Source organism: Pleurodeles waltl, chromosome 2_1 (assembly GCF_031143425.1).
Source record: "Pleurodeles waltl isolate 20211129_DDA chromosome 2_1, aPleWal1.hap1.20221129, whole genome shotgun sequence".
Taxonomy (NCBI): domain Eukaryota; kingdom Metazoa; phylum Chordata; class Amphibia; order Caudata; family Salamandridae; genus Pleurodeles; species Pleurodeles waltl.
Window position 1 is genome coordinate 778,788,375 of NC_090438.1, and position 13,656 is coordinate 778,802,030.

A 13,656-nucleotide genomic window follows, 5' to 3' on the forward strand; every position below is an offset into this window, starting at 1 on the left:
TTCTGAAGGCCTAGTGCAGTCATTCATTTTGGTAATCCTTAAATATTTATTCCAATTACTGGAAACTTCTATCGCCCCTTTCCTAAACATTTTTGATATATCTAAACAGCTATGCCCTCTCCAAATGGTAGAATTCTGTCCAAAAGTAGTGGGAGACAAATCAGAATGCTGTAATATAGAAAAAAAGTACTGTGAAACACTTTTGAGACTCCTCTAGCAGTGAGTGTTTACTGAGCAGTAGTGTGTGGGTACTATTGTTTACTTCTTATGTTTCATGGCTACGCATACTCATGTCCTCCAGTTGTATAACCAAGTTACTCCCTTTCTGCAATTACCCCTCTAGGGCTTATGAATTTGAGCAATCTGTGAAGTGGTAAGGGTTACAAATAGGGTTACTGTGTATTGCATATTTTTGTTCTCACATTTTGCAAAATTTCATGGAAATTAAGATTTCATAGTGAAATGGGATTTGTTGGTATCTTGGCTTGACTATTTCTCCAGTATTGACTACTGGGTTAACACTGTACCGTGACTGTCGGAAACAGATGTGAGTGATGGACCCACACAAGGTCCGCCTCTGGGTGTTGGGCTTGGGGCATGACTCCAAAATGTGTCAAGTGTATCCACTCATGCACCTGAAGGCGGCTTGGGACTGTGAATAGAAGCTTTTTGCGAACACATAAGAAAGTCATGTGATAGGTCTGCTTCGTGGTCATAGTTGTCCTGTAAGTCAGTCAATATTGAAAAAGAAGTCAAAGCAGGAGTTGCCCACATGCCAACTCTCTTTCCCTAAAGAGAAGTCAGGATGGCATCAAGGTGCCAATTAAGTTCACATCCTATTCCAACTCAAGGAGCTGATAACATAAGTGGTACTGATGCACCCTCAATTTTTTAGGCGATATGCAATGCAGCAGCAATTTGATGTTTCTCTAGAGGCCATACTGTGTATTTTTTGCACTCTTCCAACTCTGTTTGCCACACCTTTGGGCCTAAAGAATCTGCTGGGTCTAGAGCGTGGTTACTGCTCATGGACCACCCCATTGGCACTATCTGAGCCCCTCGAGCTTGCTTTTGGTTCTACATGGGCTCCTTTGCCTGACCCCAAACTGAATCCATCTCGAGTCTGACTGAGCTCACAATGACTCCAATGCAGTAGACCAGCCTTATCTGAGCCCTAACAACATCCTGATGAGCATGTGGGCTAATCCTTGCTTCTTGCCGCCAGTGATTAGATAAGAAGCAATTGTCTGGCACCTGGTAACCCACATTTTCTTATGCAGCATCCTACTCCTGAGAGTTTGATGGTCCAGGCCTCAAGCATCAAAGTGAATATTAATTTATTTTCCTCAGCTCCTCCAGAAGAGGGGTCAAAAAGGACTTGTGGGCCATGGCCAGTGAGACATGCCAGCAGTCACGGAGTAATTTCAGGCTTCTTTGTTTAAGCCCTTCAGGACAGCCAGCAATAGTGCTAAGTGTGTAATTAGTGCAGCCTTAATACTATAAATTGTTTGGGACAAGTCTTGGATATTATTCTGGTGCTTCGCTGACTTTTATTGATGAGATCCACATGCTTTTCTGAATATGTGCAGGCTACCCTTACATATATGCCTTTCAGTGGGTCTTGCCTATTTGGCGAAAAGGCTGATTCTGCCCCTGAGTCCTTTAAGGGAAGTAGAGCTATGGTGCTTTCCTTAGGACTTTACACCCTTGCTCTTCAGCTTCCTCAAGTCCTTTTGTGGCTAGGAATGGGGCTCAAGGTGACATTGTGCAGGTTACCAGGGACAAATATGTTCTCAGTACCCTGCAGGATCAGGGGCAGAATCAAACATTTTCTCCCAGGGTGACAGTCCATCACATCTGACATATAAGCCTCCAGATCGTCCAGTGGTTTTCAAAGGAGCACCTCTCCTTTCTCTATGTGGTGCATGCCTTACCGGCCAAAGGGGCCATAGAGAGGGTGTCGTCCTGTGAAGTGGGAATGGATTGTTACTCCTGCTATTTCCTTGTGCCAAATAGGGATGGACAGCCTTTATCCTATTTTAGATCTTTGTCTTTTGAAAGCCTTCTCACTTAAGGACACATTCAAAATACTCACACTGATCCAAGTTCTGTTTGGAATGGATCTGGGTTACCAGATTGGTGCCTTGGACCTGCAGCACTCATACTTTCTTGTGTCTGTCCTGCAGTCCCACAAATGTTACCTCTGGTTCAAGGTCTGTCAGGAGCTTTTTCAGTTTGCCCTGCTTCCTCTTAGCCTTTCCAATGCAACTTGAGAGTTCATGAACGTGATGGCGGTGTTTGCCACCCATATTCGTTGGTTGGATTCCATTCCAAGAGGGGCTGCACTTCTGCAGTTGGCTTGATTGTCAGGGCTTCTTCCTGATTGTGGACCACCTGGTGAGATCTTTAAATGCCAGGACAACCAACCACAGCTGGTGATGCCTGGTGGATCAAAAGTGGCAATCTCATCCTGAGATGTAGCAGGGCATCTTCTGACTGTGGAGAGAGCTAATAGAGATAGAAAACCGATAGAGTATCCCCCAGAAAGAGCGTCAGTGAAGGTAAGTAACTTGTTGCCACATATCAGCTTGAAAAAATATGAGTTGATATATTTGATGGCAAAGCACCGTAGCTGAAAATGTAATCCTGAATAAAAACATTTTGGGGAAATCTTTATATTCATTTTTATAGTACCAGTAAAGTAACCATATATCATTCAACTAAGATGTGACCACACCTCAGTGGAAAATGGTTCTTTATCTTTGCTTTAGGGAAGCTACCGGATAATTAGGCGTGATATAGAAATCACTTGTCGAGCACACTTCTGTATTTATCTCTAGAAATTCACTGTGAGCTATAAACAAAAAACGAAATGTTTTCAAACATGACAAATAATAACAGTATAATTTTTTTTATCTTTGTGTGTCCAAGTTATTTACTCCATATATTTATTTACTATATTGCTTTCTCAGGCATACTTCACCGAACCAATATATAGCTGCATTATTCAATTTTTAGCGTTTCCCAGCCGGTACTTGTTATTAAATTGGATATTATCAGGTATCAGCTTATTTCCCAGTTGTCCTTAGCTCTGACTGGCCTGACATGTTTCCCAAAAAACCCTACATTTATGTTCCCCTTTCCTGTAATCTCAGAACCTTCTTATTATTTTTTTCTCTTGGGTATTACCATTTGAGGAGTTTCTACTAGTTATTTGTCCTTCAGTTTAGACTTAGATTGAACTGAATTATTCTAGTCCGAGCAGCTGGGAACTGTCACAAGCGTAATTGTGTTGAACATTCTCACTGTAGGTAGTTTTCTGTTTTCTCCCCAGAGATATCCCTACACTAATTAAAGTTTGCTCTCTCAATACCCCTTATTTCTATTCAGCGTTTTAGTCCTAATCCTTTTCATCTACAGTTAGCAAAAATGTTTATTTTTATAAAAACTGAATTCCTTACTACAATTAGAAAAATATGTATTTGATCCTTTTCACCCATACGTAAATTGATAGATTATCGTTTTTAAGCATTTTAGGTGTACAATTATTGACTGCATTATAGCGAATTGCTATATTGATTGAATTTTTGTGTTCAGGCTATGAAGGCACCAGAGTTAAAAGAAAAATTAGAAGAGTCTGAAAAACTGATCAGAGAGCTAACAATCACCTGGGAGGAAAAGCTGCGGAAAACAGAAGAAATTGCACAGGTACCCAGATTCTTTATGGTGGCACATGTGTATCTGCTGTGCATTCTCCGCGCTCTCTCGGTGTTACTTCATTTTCGGCACAGAAACGTTCCTGCTCAGTGTTTCATTGATGATGCTTTAGTAACAATGGTACTTATGTGGTAGTCAGATTTTAAAAAGTGAGTTAAAATGTAGGAATTGTATTTCAGAATCAACTATTATCAATGCTTGGCTTCAGAAAATGACTAATTATGAACTAAAGTTGTAGGATTACACTGGTTGTAAGTGCTTTAATTTCCCTAGTCACAATAAAGGATGGATTTTCTTAATTTCTCTGTTCTTGAAGCATCTCTGGAGCACTTCCATTTTAAACCTTTACCACTTACCTCAGATTTGCCAAAAACAGGGGCGCTAATGACATTGAATAGAATGTAGTTTCTAGGATGATGGTGCTAATGACTATTGTTGTAGAGTTGAAAAGTGCTTGGTTGAGCTTACAGCTCTGAGATTAAAACTCTTTGTCTGTCTACAGGAGCGACAGAAACAACTGGAAAGTATGGGGATTTCTCTGGAGTCTTCTGGAATCAAGGTTGGAGATGACAAGTGCTACCTGGTGAACCTAAATGCCGACCCCGCACTTAACGAACTATTGGTGTACTACTTGAAGGTAATCAAAGGAACATGATTAAAAAATAAAACATAATTGGCTTACGCAATAAGCTGTTGGCTGCCATCTGAATTATCAATACCCTTAAATTAGGTAATTAATTTATTTGAAGTTTTCAGATAGTGCCTTGTCACCAGCCAGGTGCTAAGACGCTTTGCAGAGAACGGAAAAGTTACCTGGGTATGTTGAAGAATTCCTTCTAAAAAAGAGAGCAGAGCGAGATGGAAAGGGACACTAGTATCTAGGAGTGGTAGAGGAGAAGGGGGGACATTAAAGTGGAACAAGGCGAGGTCAACAACAATAACTACTGAAGCCAACGCAGTTGCTTCAGATATGACACAAAGAAACTTGAGGACATAGTTGAAGGTTGTTCTTTGTGTGGGCCTCCAAAAACCTCGTTTTATTTTTGCTGAAGTACATTTTGAAGAACTAAGCCTTGGCACTGGTCCTGAAAGATAAGATGTCATGACTGTGTCTTAGGTTAATAGGCAGTGAGTTATAAAGACAAGGTGCCTCTCGAGAGAAAGAATGCTTCAGTGCTAACACAGACTTGAATGTAGGAGTTTCTAGAGTTAAGAATGTCTTGCTTCTAGATAATTGTATGTTCGATGGCATATGTTGCTGCAGATACACATGTTTAGCACAGTCCGCTGCCTGGTGTTGGGCTCGGAGTATTACAAGTTGTTTTTCTTCGAAGAAGTCTTTTTTTGGTCACGGGACCGAAGGACTCCTCCCTCTTCGGCTCCATTGCGCATGGGCGTCGACTCCATCTTAGATTGTTTTTTTCCGCTGTCTGGTTCGGACGTATTCCTTTTCGCTCCGTGTTTCTGTTCGGAAAGTTAGTCAGCATCTCGGAAGAAAGCGTCGGTATTGTTCCGTTCGGTATCGGGATAGTTAGGTACATCGACACCGATCATCGGAAGACTTTGGGGTAGCTTCGATTCCCCCATCGGGGCCTGGTCGGCCCGACCGCGTGCGACATCGAAGCCGATGGAACGGACCCCGTTTCGTTTCTGCCCAAAATGTCACAGTAAGTATCCTTATACAGATCAGCACTTGGTCTGTAACTTGTGCTTGTCCCCCGAACACAAGGAGGATACCTGTGAGGCCTGTCGAGCCTTCCGGTCCAGAAAAACACTCCGGGACCGAAGAGCCAGGCGTCTACAAATGGCGTCCACGCCAACAAAACAACGTTTCGACGACGAAGAGGAAACTTTCTCGGTTCCGGAATCAGAATCCGGAGACTCCGACGTCGAACAACAGCAACAAACAGTGAGTAAGACTTCGAAAATTAAAACCATCGAGAAGACAAAAGCCCAGGGGACGCCACTGCCAACAGGCCATGGCTCGACCCATAAGACCGGCGACCCGTCGAAGGCGCCGAAAAAGGGCACGCCCATAGCGAAGACACCCGACTCCGGTCGAGGGACCGCCATGGAGCAACCTCGGAGCCGAGATAGCGGCTCCGAGAGGCAAAAACAAGATGCCGGCACCGAAAAACCTCGGCACCGAGACACACTGCCGAAATCCACAAAAATGTTGTCGGTGCCGAAGCCGAAAAAAGATTCTCTCTCGGCGCCGAAAAGTTCCACACCTTCATCCTACACAGAGGAACAAGGAATAAGTGGCCAAATGCACAGATTTGGACAAGAGCTCCAAAGTGTAGAATCAGACTACACACAAAAGAGACTGTACATCCAGCAAGACACAGGGAAGATATCAACCCTTCCCCCAATAATAAGGAAAAGAAGGATCGGACTTCTTAAGGATGACGCACAACCACAAGCCAAAGTGGTTAAAAAAGTCACGCCTCCGACCCTCTCCACCACAACAGGCATCGCCGGCACAAACACCGCCACAAATGCACTCACCAGCGCAAACTACCATAAGTCAAGATAATCAGGATCAAGACGCTTGGGACCTATATGACACCCCAGTGCCGGACAATGATCCCGATTCATACCCCACAAAGCCGTCACCGCCAGAGGACAGTACCTCATACTCGCAACTGGTGGCTAGGGCTGCAGAATTCCACAATGTCCAACTGCATTCCGATCCTATAGAGGATGATTTTTTATTTAACACCCTCTCGGCTACACATAGCCAATATCAATGTCTCCCAATGCTACCAGGGATGTTACGGCACGCAAAACAAATTTTTGAAGAGCCCGTAAAATCAAGAGCCATCACCCCAAGGGTGGATAAGAAATACAAACCACCACCCACAGACCCAGTGTTTATTACTTCGCAGTTACCACCTGACTCCGTAGTAGTAGGGGCAGCTCGCAAGAGAGCAAATTCCCATCCATCTGGCGACGCCCCACCTCCGGACAAAGAAAGCAGAAAATTTGATGCAGCAGGAAAAAGAGTAGCATCACAGGCAGCCAACCAGTGGCGCATCGCAAATTCTCAAGCGCTGCTGGCCAGATATGACCGCGCACACTGGGATGAGATGCAACTTCTCGTAGACCATCTTCCCCAGGAATACCAAAAAAGGACGCAGCAAATAGTTGAAGAGGGACAAACAATCTCAAACAATCAAATCCGCTCTTCACTGGACGCAGCCGATACTGCAGCGAGAACAGTCAACACTGCTGTCACCATAAGGAGACACGCTTGGCTCCGCACTTCAGGCTTCAAACCTGAAATCCAGCAGGCTGTCCTTAATATGCCCTTCAACGAGAAACAACTTTTTGGCCCTGAAGTGGACACAGCCATTGAAAAACTTAAAAAGGACACAGACACGGCCAAAGCCATGGGCGCACTCTACTCCCCGCAGAGCAGAGGCTCTTTTAGGAAAACTCCATTTAGAGGGGGGTTTCGTGGCCAACCCACAGACACCACCAGCCAACAAACAAGAACCACACCATATCAGGGTTCATTCCAAAGGGGAGGTTTCAGGGGATATAGAGGGGGTCAATTCCCAAGGAGTAGGGGAAGATTCCAGACTCCAAAAACACCTCCACCTAAACAGTGACTTTCAAGTCACACAACCCCTTCACTCAACACCAGTGGGGGGAAGACTAAGCCAATTCTACCAATCTTGGCAGCAGATTACAACAGACAATTGGGTATTAGCAATAATCCAACATGGCTATTGCATAGAATTCCACAAATTCCCACCAAACATCCCTCCAAAAACGCGCAAAATGTCACCACAACATTTAGAACTTTTAGGACTAGAAGTTCAAGCACTACTGCAAAAGGATGCAATAGAGTTAGTACCAGTACAACAAAAAAACACAGGAGTTTACTCCCTGTACTTTCTAATTCCAAAAAAAGACAAAACATTAAGACCAATATTAGATCTCAGGACACTAAATACCTACATCATATCGGACCACTTTCACATGGTCACACTACAAGACATCATTCCACTGCTCAAACAGCAAGATTACATGACCACATTAGACCTAAAAGATGCGTACTTTCATATACCGATACACCCTTCTCACAGAAAGTACCTAAGGTTCGTATTCAAAGGAATACATTACCAATTCAAGTTGTTGCCATTCGGAATAACAACTGCACCAAGAGTATTCACAAAATGTCTAGCAGTAGTAGCAGCACATATCAGGAGACAACAGATACATGTGTTTCCTTACCTAGACGATTGGCTAATCAAGACCAACACAGTAAAAAAGTGCACAAACGACACCACATATGTCATACAAACCCTTCACAAACTGGGTTTCTCCATCAACTATACAAAGTCACACCTCGAACCGTGTCAGACACAACAATATCTAGTGGCAACCATCAACACATCAAAAGGAATTGCCACTCCAAGTCCACAAAGAGTGCAAGCATTCCACAAGGTAATAAGTGCTATGTTTCCAAACCAAAAGATACAAGCAAAATTTGTGCTAAAACTTCTAGGCATGATGTCATCATGCATAGCCATTGTCCCAAACGCAAGACTACACATGCGACCCTTACAACAGTGCCTAGCATCACAATGGTCACTGGCACAGGGTCAACTTCAAGATCTGGTGTTGGTAGACCGCCAAACATACCTCTCGCTTCTATGGTGGAACAGCAACAATTTAAACAAAGGGCGGACATTTCAGGACGCAGTGCCTCAATACGTTATAACGACAGATGCTTCCATGACAGGGTGGGGAGCACACCTCAATCACCACAGCATTCAAGGACAATGGGATGTACACCAAACAAAATTTCATATAAATTACCTAGAACTGTTAGCAGTGTTTCTAGCGTTAAAAGCCTTTCAACCCATAATAACACACAAATACATTCTTGTCAAAACAGACAACATGACAACAATGTATTATTTAAACAAACAAGGAGGAACACACTCAACACAATTGTGTCTCCTAACACAAAAAATATGGCAGTGGGCGATTCACAACCACATTCGCCTAATAGCACAATTTATTCCAGGGATCCAAAACCAACTAGCAGACAACCTTTCGCGAGACCACCAACAAGTCCACGAATGGGAAATTCACCCCCAAGTTCTGAACAAGTACTTTCAAATTTGGGGAACACCCCAGATAGATTTGTTCGCAACAAAAGAAAACGCAAAATGCCAAAACTTCGCATCCAGGTACCCACACCGCGAATCACAAGGCAATGCTCTATGGTTGAGTTGGTCAGGGATATTTGCATACGCTTTTCCCCCTCTCCCTCTCCTTCCATATCTAGTAAACAAATTGAGTCAAAACCAACTCAAACTCATACTGATAGCACCCACATGGGCAAGACAACCTTGGTATACAACTCTACTAGACCTTTCACTAGTACCGCATGTCATACTACCCAACAGACCAGATCTGTTAACACAACACAAACAACAGATCAGGCATCCAAACCCAGCATCATTGAATCTAGCAATTTGGCTCCTGAAATCCTAGAATTCGGACACTTAGACCTCACACAAGAATGTATGGAGGTCATAAAACAAGCTAGAAAAGCTTCCACTAGACACTGCTATGCATCTAAGTGGAAAAGATTTGTTTGCTACTGCCATACCAATCAAATCCAACCATTGCATGCCTCTACGAAGGACATAGTGGGATACTTACTACATTTGCAAAAAGCGAATCTCGCTTTTTCATCTATAAAAATACACCTCGCAGCAATATCTGCTTACCTACAAACTACTCATTCATCGTCTCTATTTAGAATACCAGTTATTAAAGCATTCATGGAAGGGCTAAAAAGAATTATACCACCAAGAACACCACCAGTTCCTTCATGGAACCTTAACATCGTCTTAACAAGACTCATGGGTCCACCTTTCGAACCCATGCATTCCTGTGAAATGCAATATCTAACGTGGAAAGTCGCATTTCTCATTGCAATCACATCCCTCAGAAGAGTAAGTGAAATACAGGCATTTACCATACAAGAACCATTTATTCAAATACACAAAAATAAAATAGTTCTAAGAACAAATCCAAAATTTCTACCAAAAGTAATCTCACCATTCCATTTAAATCAAACAGTAGAATTGCCAGTGTTCTTCCCACAACCAGATTCCGTGGCTGAAAGGGCACTACATACATTAGACATCAAAAGAGCACTAATGTACTACATTGACAGAACAAAGCTAATCAGGAAAACAAAACAACTGTTCATAGCTTTTCAAAAACCACACATAGGAAATCCAATCTCCAAACAAGGCATTGCTAGATGGATAGTCAGATGTATTCAAACATGCTATCTTAAAGCCAAGAGAGAATTGCCTATTACACCAAAGGCACACTCAACCAGAAAGAAAGGTGCTACAATGGCCTTTCTAGGAAACATTCCTATGAGCGAAATATGTAAGGCTGCAACCTGGTCTACGCCTCATACATTTACTAAACACTACTGTGTAGACGTCCTAAATGCACAACAAGCTACAGTGGGCCAAGCTGTACTAAGAACATTATTCCAAACTACTTCAACTCCTACAGGCTAAACCACCGCTTTTAGGGGAGGTAACTGCTTTATAGTCTATGCTAAACATGTGTATCTGCAGCAACATATGCCATCGAACTGAAAATGTCACTTACCCAGTGTACATCTGTTCGTGGCATTAGTCGCTGCAGATTCACATGTGCCCTCCCGCCTCCCCGGGAAGCCTGTAGCCGTTTAGAAGTAGATCTTAAATCTTAAACATTTGTACATTTGTAAATAATTATTATAAACTTTTTATGTACATACGTATTCACTCCATTGCATGGGCACTATTTATAGCAAACAACTCCATCCTCACCCTCTGCGGGGAAAACAATCTAAGATGGAGTCGACGCCCATGCGCAATGGAGCCGAAGAGGGAGGAGTCCTTCGGTCCCGTGACCAAAAAAAGACTTCTTCGAAGAAAAACAACTTGTAATACTCCGAGCCCAACACCAGGCAGCGGACTGTGCTAAACATGTGAATCTGCAGCGACTAATGCCACGAACAGATGTACACTGGGTAAGTGACATTTTCATTCTCCAGGCAGCATGGGAAGGTTGTGTGCTAGGTAGGTCTGTTTTAGTGCAAGGCATTGAAGGTGATGCAGTCAAATTAGAACTTATTTCGCACTTCAAGTGACAGCTAATGAAGGTCTCTCAGTGCCGCGGAAATATGATTAAATCTTTTTAAATCCGAAACGAGTCTGGCTGTGGAATGGAAGATTACTTTAAGCAGAGCCCGCTTTGATAAGGGTGTTCCTGCTAGAATGGAATTTCTTGTGTCAGTTCTTGAGATGATTTAAGCGTGGGCTGGTAATTTTAGCTGGTTGTAGGAGAAAAGATGTTTGATTTTGCCAGGTTGGTGGAGGTGGAAGTTTGCAGACTTTGTCACTTTTTTCACTTTTATTGGCAAAGACAGTGTGGAGTCCATTTTAAAACGAAGTGATTTAGCCATGTTACTTAGAATTTGTCTAAACACCAATAAGGATATTTCAAAGATTAAAATAATATAGATATTGGCAATGGATTTGCTGGAGTTCCAAACAGTGTGAGCCCACCCATCTCTGAATTATTATTTCCATGCCATTTCATAGAGTGTGTGTATATTATGTACTGATCTTAGTTTTAAATGTAGATGTGTCTAATCCGCATATTGGTGAATTTTTGTCATTCTGTACGCAAAAAGCTCAAGTAACTCCATGAACAAATTGAATAGATTTGGGGAAAGAGTAGAGCTTTATGCAATTCCACAGGTAATTCTTCCCCTTACCAATGTGTAATTACTCAACTTTACAAGTTGAGACATGCCCTTCGGGAAGGAGTGGAATGTGCTTAGAACTGCTCCTCCGACACTCCTGCGTTCCAGGGTCTTGAGGAGGAGATTGTGGCCTCTGATAGGTCTAAAAGTACTGGAAGGTAGATTCCCCATCTTTGAGGATGCAGTACAAGTCATCATACATTTTCACAGTGATTGTTTTGGTGCTGTAGTCTTTCATGACGTCGGGTTGGATATTAGGAAGTAAGTCTTATGTGTGTTTAGTTCAGTAGTAACACATTTTTCAATGTTATTTGCCTAAACAGGAAAAGTTGCTGATGGGTCTGAAGTTTCCAAAGATTTAGGGGCTGGCATTTGGTTTCTTGGTTAGAAGCAATATCTGACAGAGTTTTAGATTGTTGAGGAACAGACCTTGGGCTAGGGTGTTAATTATCAGGTGACAGATTGGGGAAAGAATGCTGAAATTCTCTTTGAATGTCTTGGCTAGTATTACTTCTTTAAAATGTGGGGTGGATGACATCTCTTTTATTATTTTAAATAGATCTTCAATGTTGAGCTGTTGGGGTGATGCCCATATGTTGGTTGTTTTGGGGGATGAAGATTAGTGGTGAAGGTTAATTGCTGAGGTCTGTTTTCACTTTGGAATTTTTTTAAAAGAAAAATTAGATGAGGCTGTTACATTTTGTTGTGGAGGTACCAGGACTTTTGATCTGTTTGATTTTTGTGTTATCTACGATGCTATTGAGTAAGGTGTGAGATGGGTTCTGTGACTGGGGAATTTGATTATGGAGAGAAGTTGATTTTGAGTTTTTAATTCCTGTTTTGAACAATTTTCTGGCTCTCTTGGGTTTATACGTAGATCTGTCTGAGATATCTTTTTGTCTTATTCTTTATAGCTTTTTCCTTTCTTTTTTTCTCGCATATAGGTCCTCATTTAACAATGGTTTGTGGTGAGTTTGTTTCTGACCTTTTAGTTTTGCTGGTGCTGTATGTTTGGTGAATTCTTCAATAATGTTAGAGTATTTGTGTGCAGATGGTAATGATGTGGCAATCCATATTAATCTTTTTGATAATGAGTAGGAGGTATTTTGTTTCAGGGACTCTGTGGTTAATACTTTGTGGGTATTGACCCATGTTATGATGTTGGGAAGCTGCTTCCAGGTCAGGTTTGTTATTGGAAAGTTGAACTGTAGTGGGAAATTATTGGTCTAGTCTTTTTTTGGCGGGGGCAGGAAAAGCCTTAAGTGCATGTGAAGAAGAGCTATAGTATTTTTCTTCTGTGAGTCGATAGTGTTAATCTTTGAATGAGTTGGTTCAGATTCTTAAACTTGTCAAGTTCTTGGCAGAGGTACGATTTTGGGTTTCCCAGTGTATGTTGAAGTCTCCCACGTATATGTCACAAACACCTTATTTTGAAAATGTTAGTGCCTTTTATCCAAAATGAGAACACCAGACATGAAGTAGGCATCCTCTTGACAGGCATGGTAAGTAATTAAGAGAAATGCAATGTGGCCTAATTGGCTTCAGTAACCTCATAATACTAGTTCAGCAGTTTATATCTGTTTTGATTATTAGCAGTGATAACTGGAAATTCTTTAGGACCTTGTAGTTACTTGTGTGATTTGAGAGGACATAGTATCAGTACCTCTAGAATATAATTCTTGATTTAGTGAATCTTTAAAATGCTTTGCAAATTGTCTTTAAATATTATTGAGAGCTTTGGTTTGAGAGTTTTTTCAAACCATCTGAATTGGTATCTTTGAGGTGCAGATGGCCTTTGGGGCTGCCACTTTGAAGAGTGAATTTAGCTGTAGAAGATATGCCTCTCTTAAGTCGAGCTAGGCCTGTGCACATTCATAGAAGCATTTGAGTACTAAGCTTTATCTTGAACCTAACAAGAGATCACAGGTAGCTGGCCGTACCTCCAGCAGGCAGAGAAGACAGTGCCCCGTTTGAGCAGTCCTTACAAATCAACAGCAGAAGAATGTCATTATTAAATGTTATTGCAGTGCTTGCACATAATAGCAGGTGTTTGTCGCGCTACACTCCCTAATATAATATCCATTTTTGCCATATCATTAACTTACATGATACTTATAAAAAAAAAAAACATATCT

General features: G+C 42.0%; 1 protein-coding gene across 3 annotated transcripts in view; it reads left to right on the plus strand.

Moving 5' to 3' along the window:
* KIF13A (kinesin family member 13A) overlaps positions 1-13,656 on the plus strand; it is a 733,240-nt gene that overhangs the window by 382,463 nt on the left and 337,121 nt on the right. For all 3 annotated transcript variants that reach the window (XM_069218350.1, XM_069218331.1, XM_069218342.1), the window contains 2 exons: positions 3,598-3,708; positions 4,220-4,354. In XM_069218350.1, the coding sequence (XP_069074451.1) occupies positions 3,598-3,708; positions 4,220-4,354 (246 nt within the window). The remainder of the gene's footprint in view (positions 1-3,597; positions 3,709-4,219; positions 4,355-13,656) is intronic.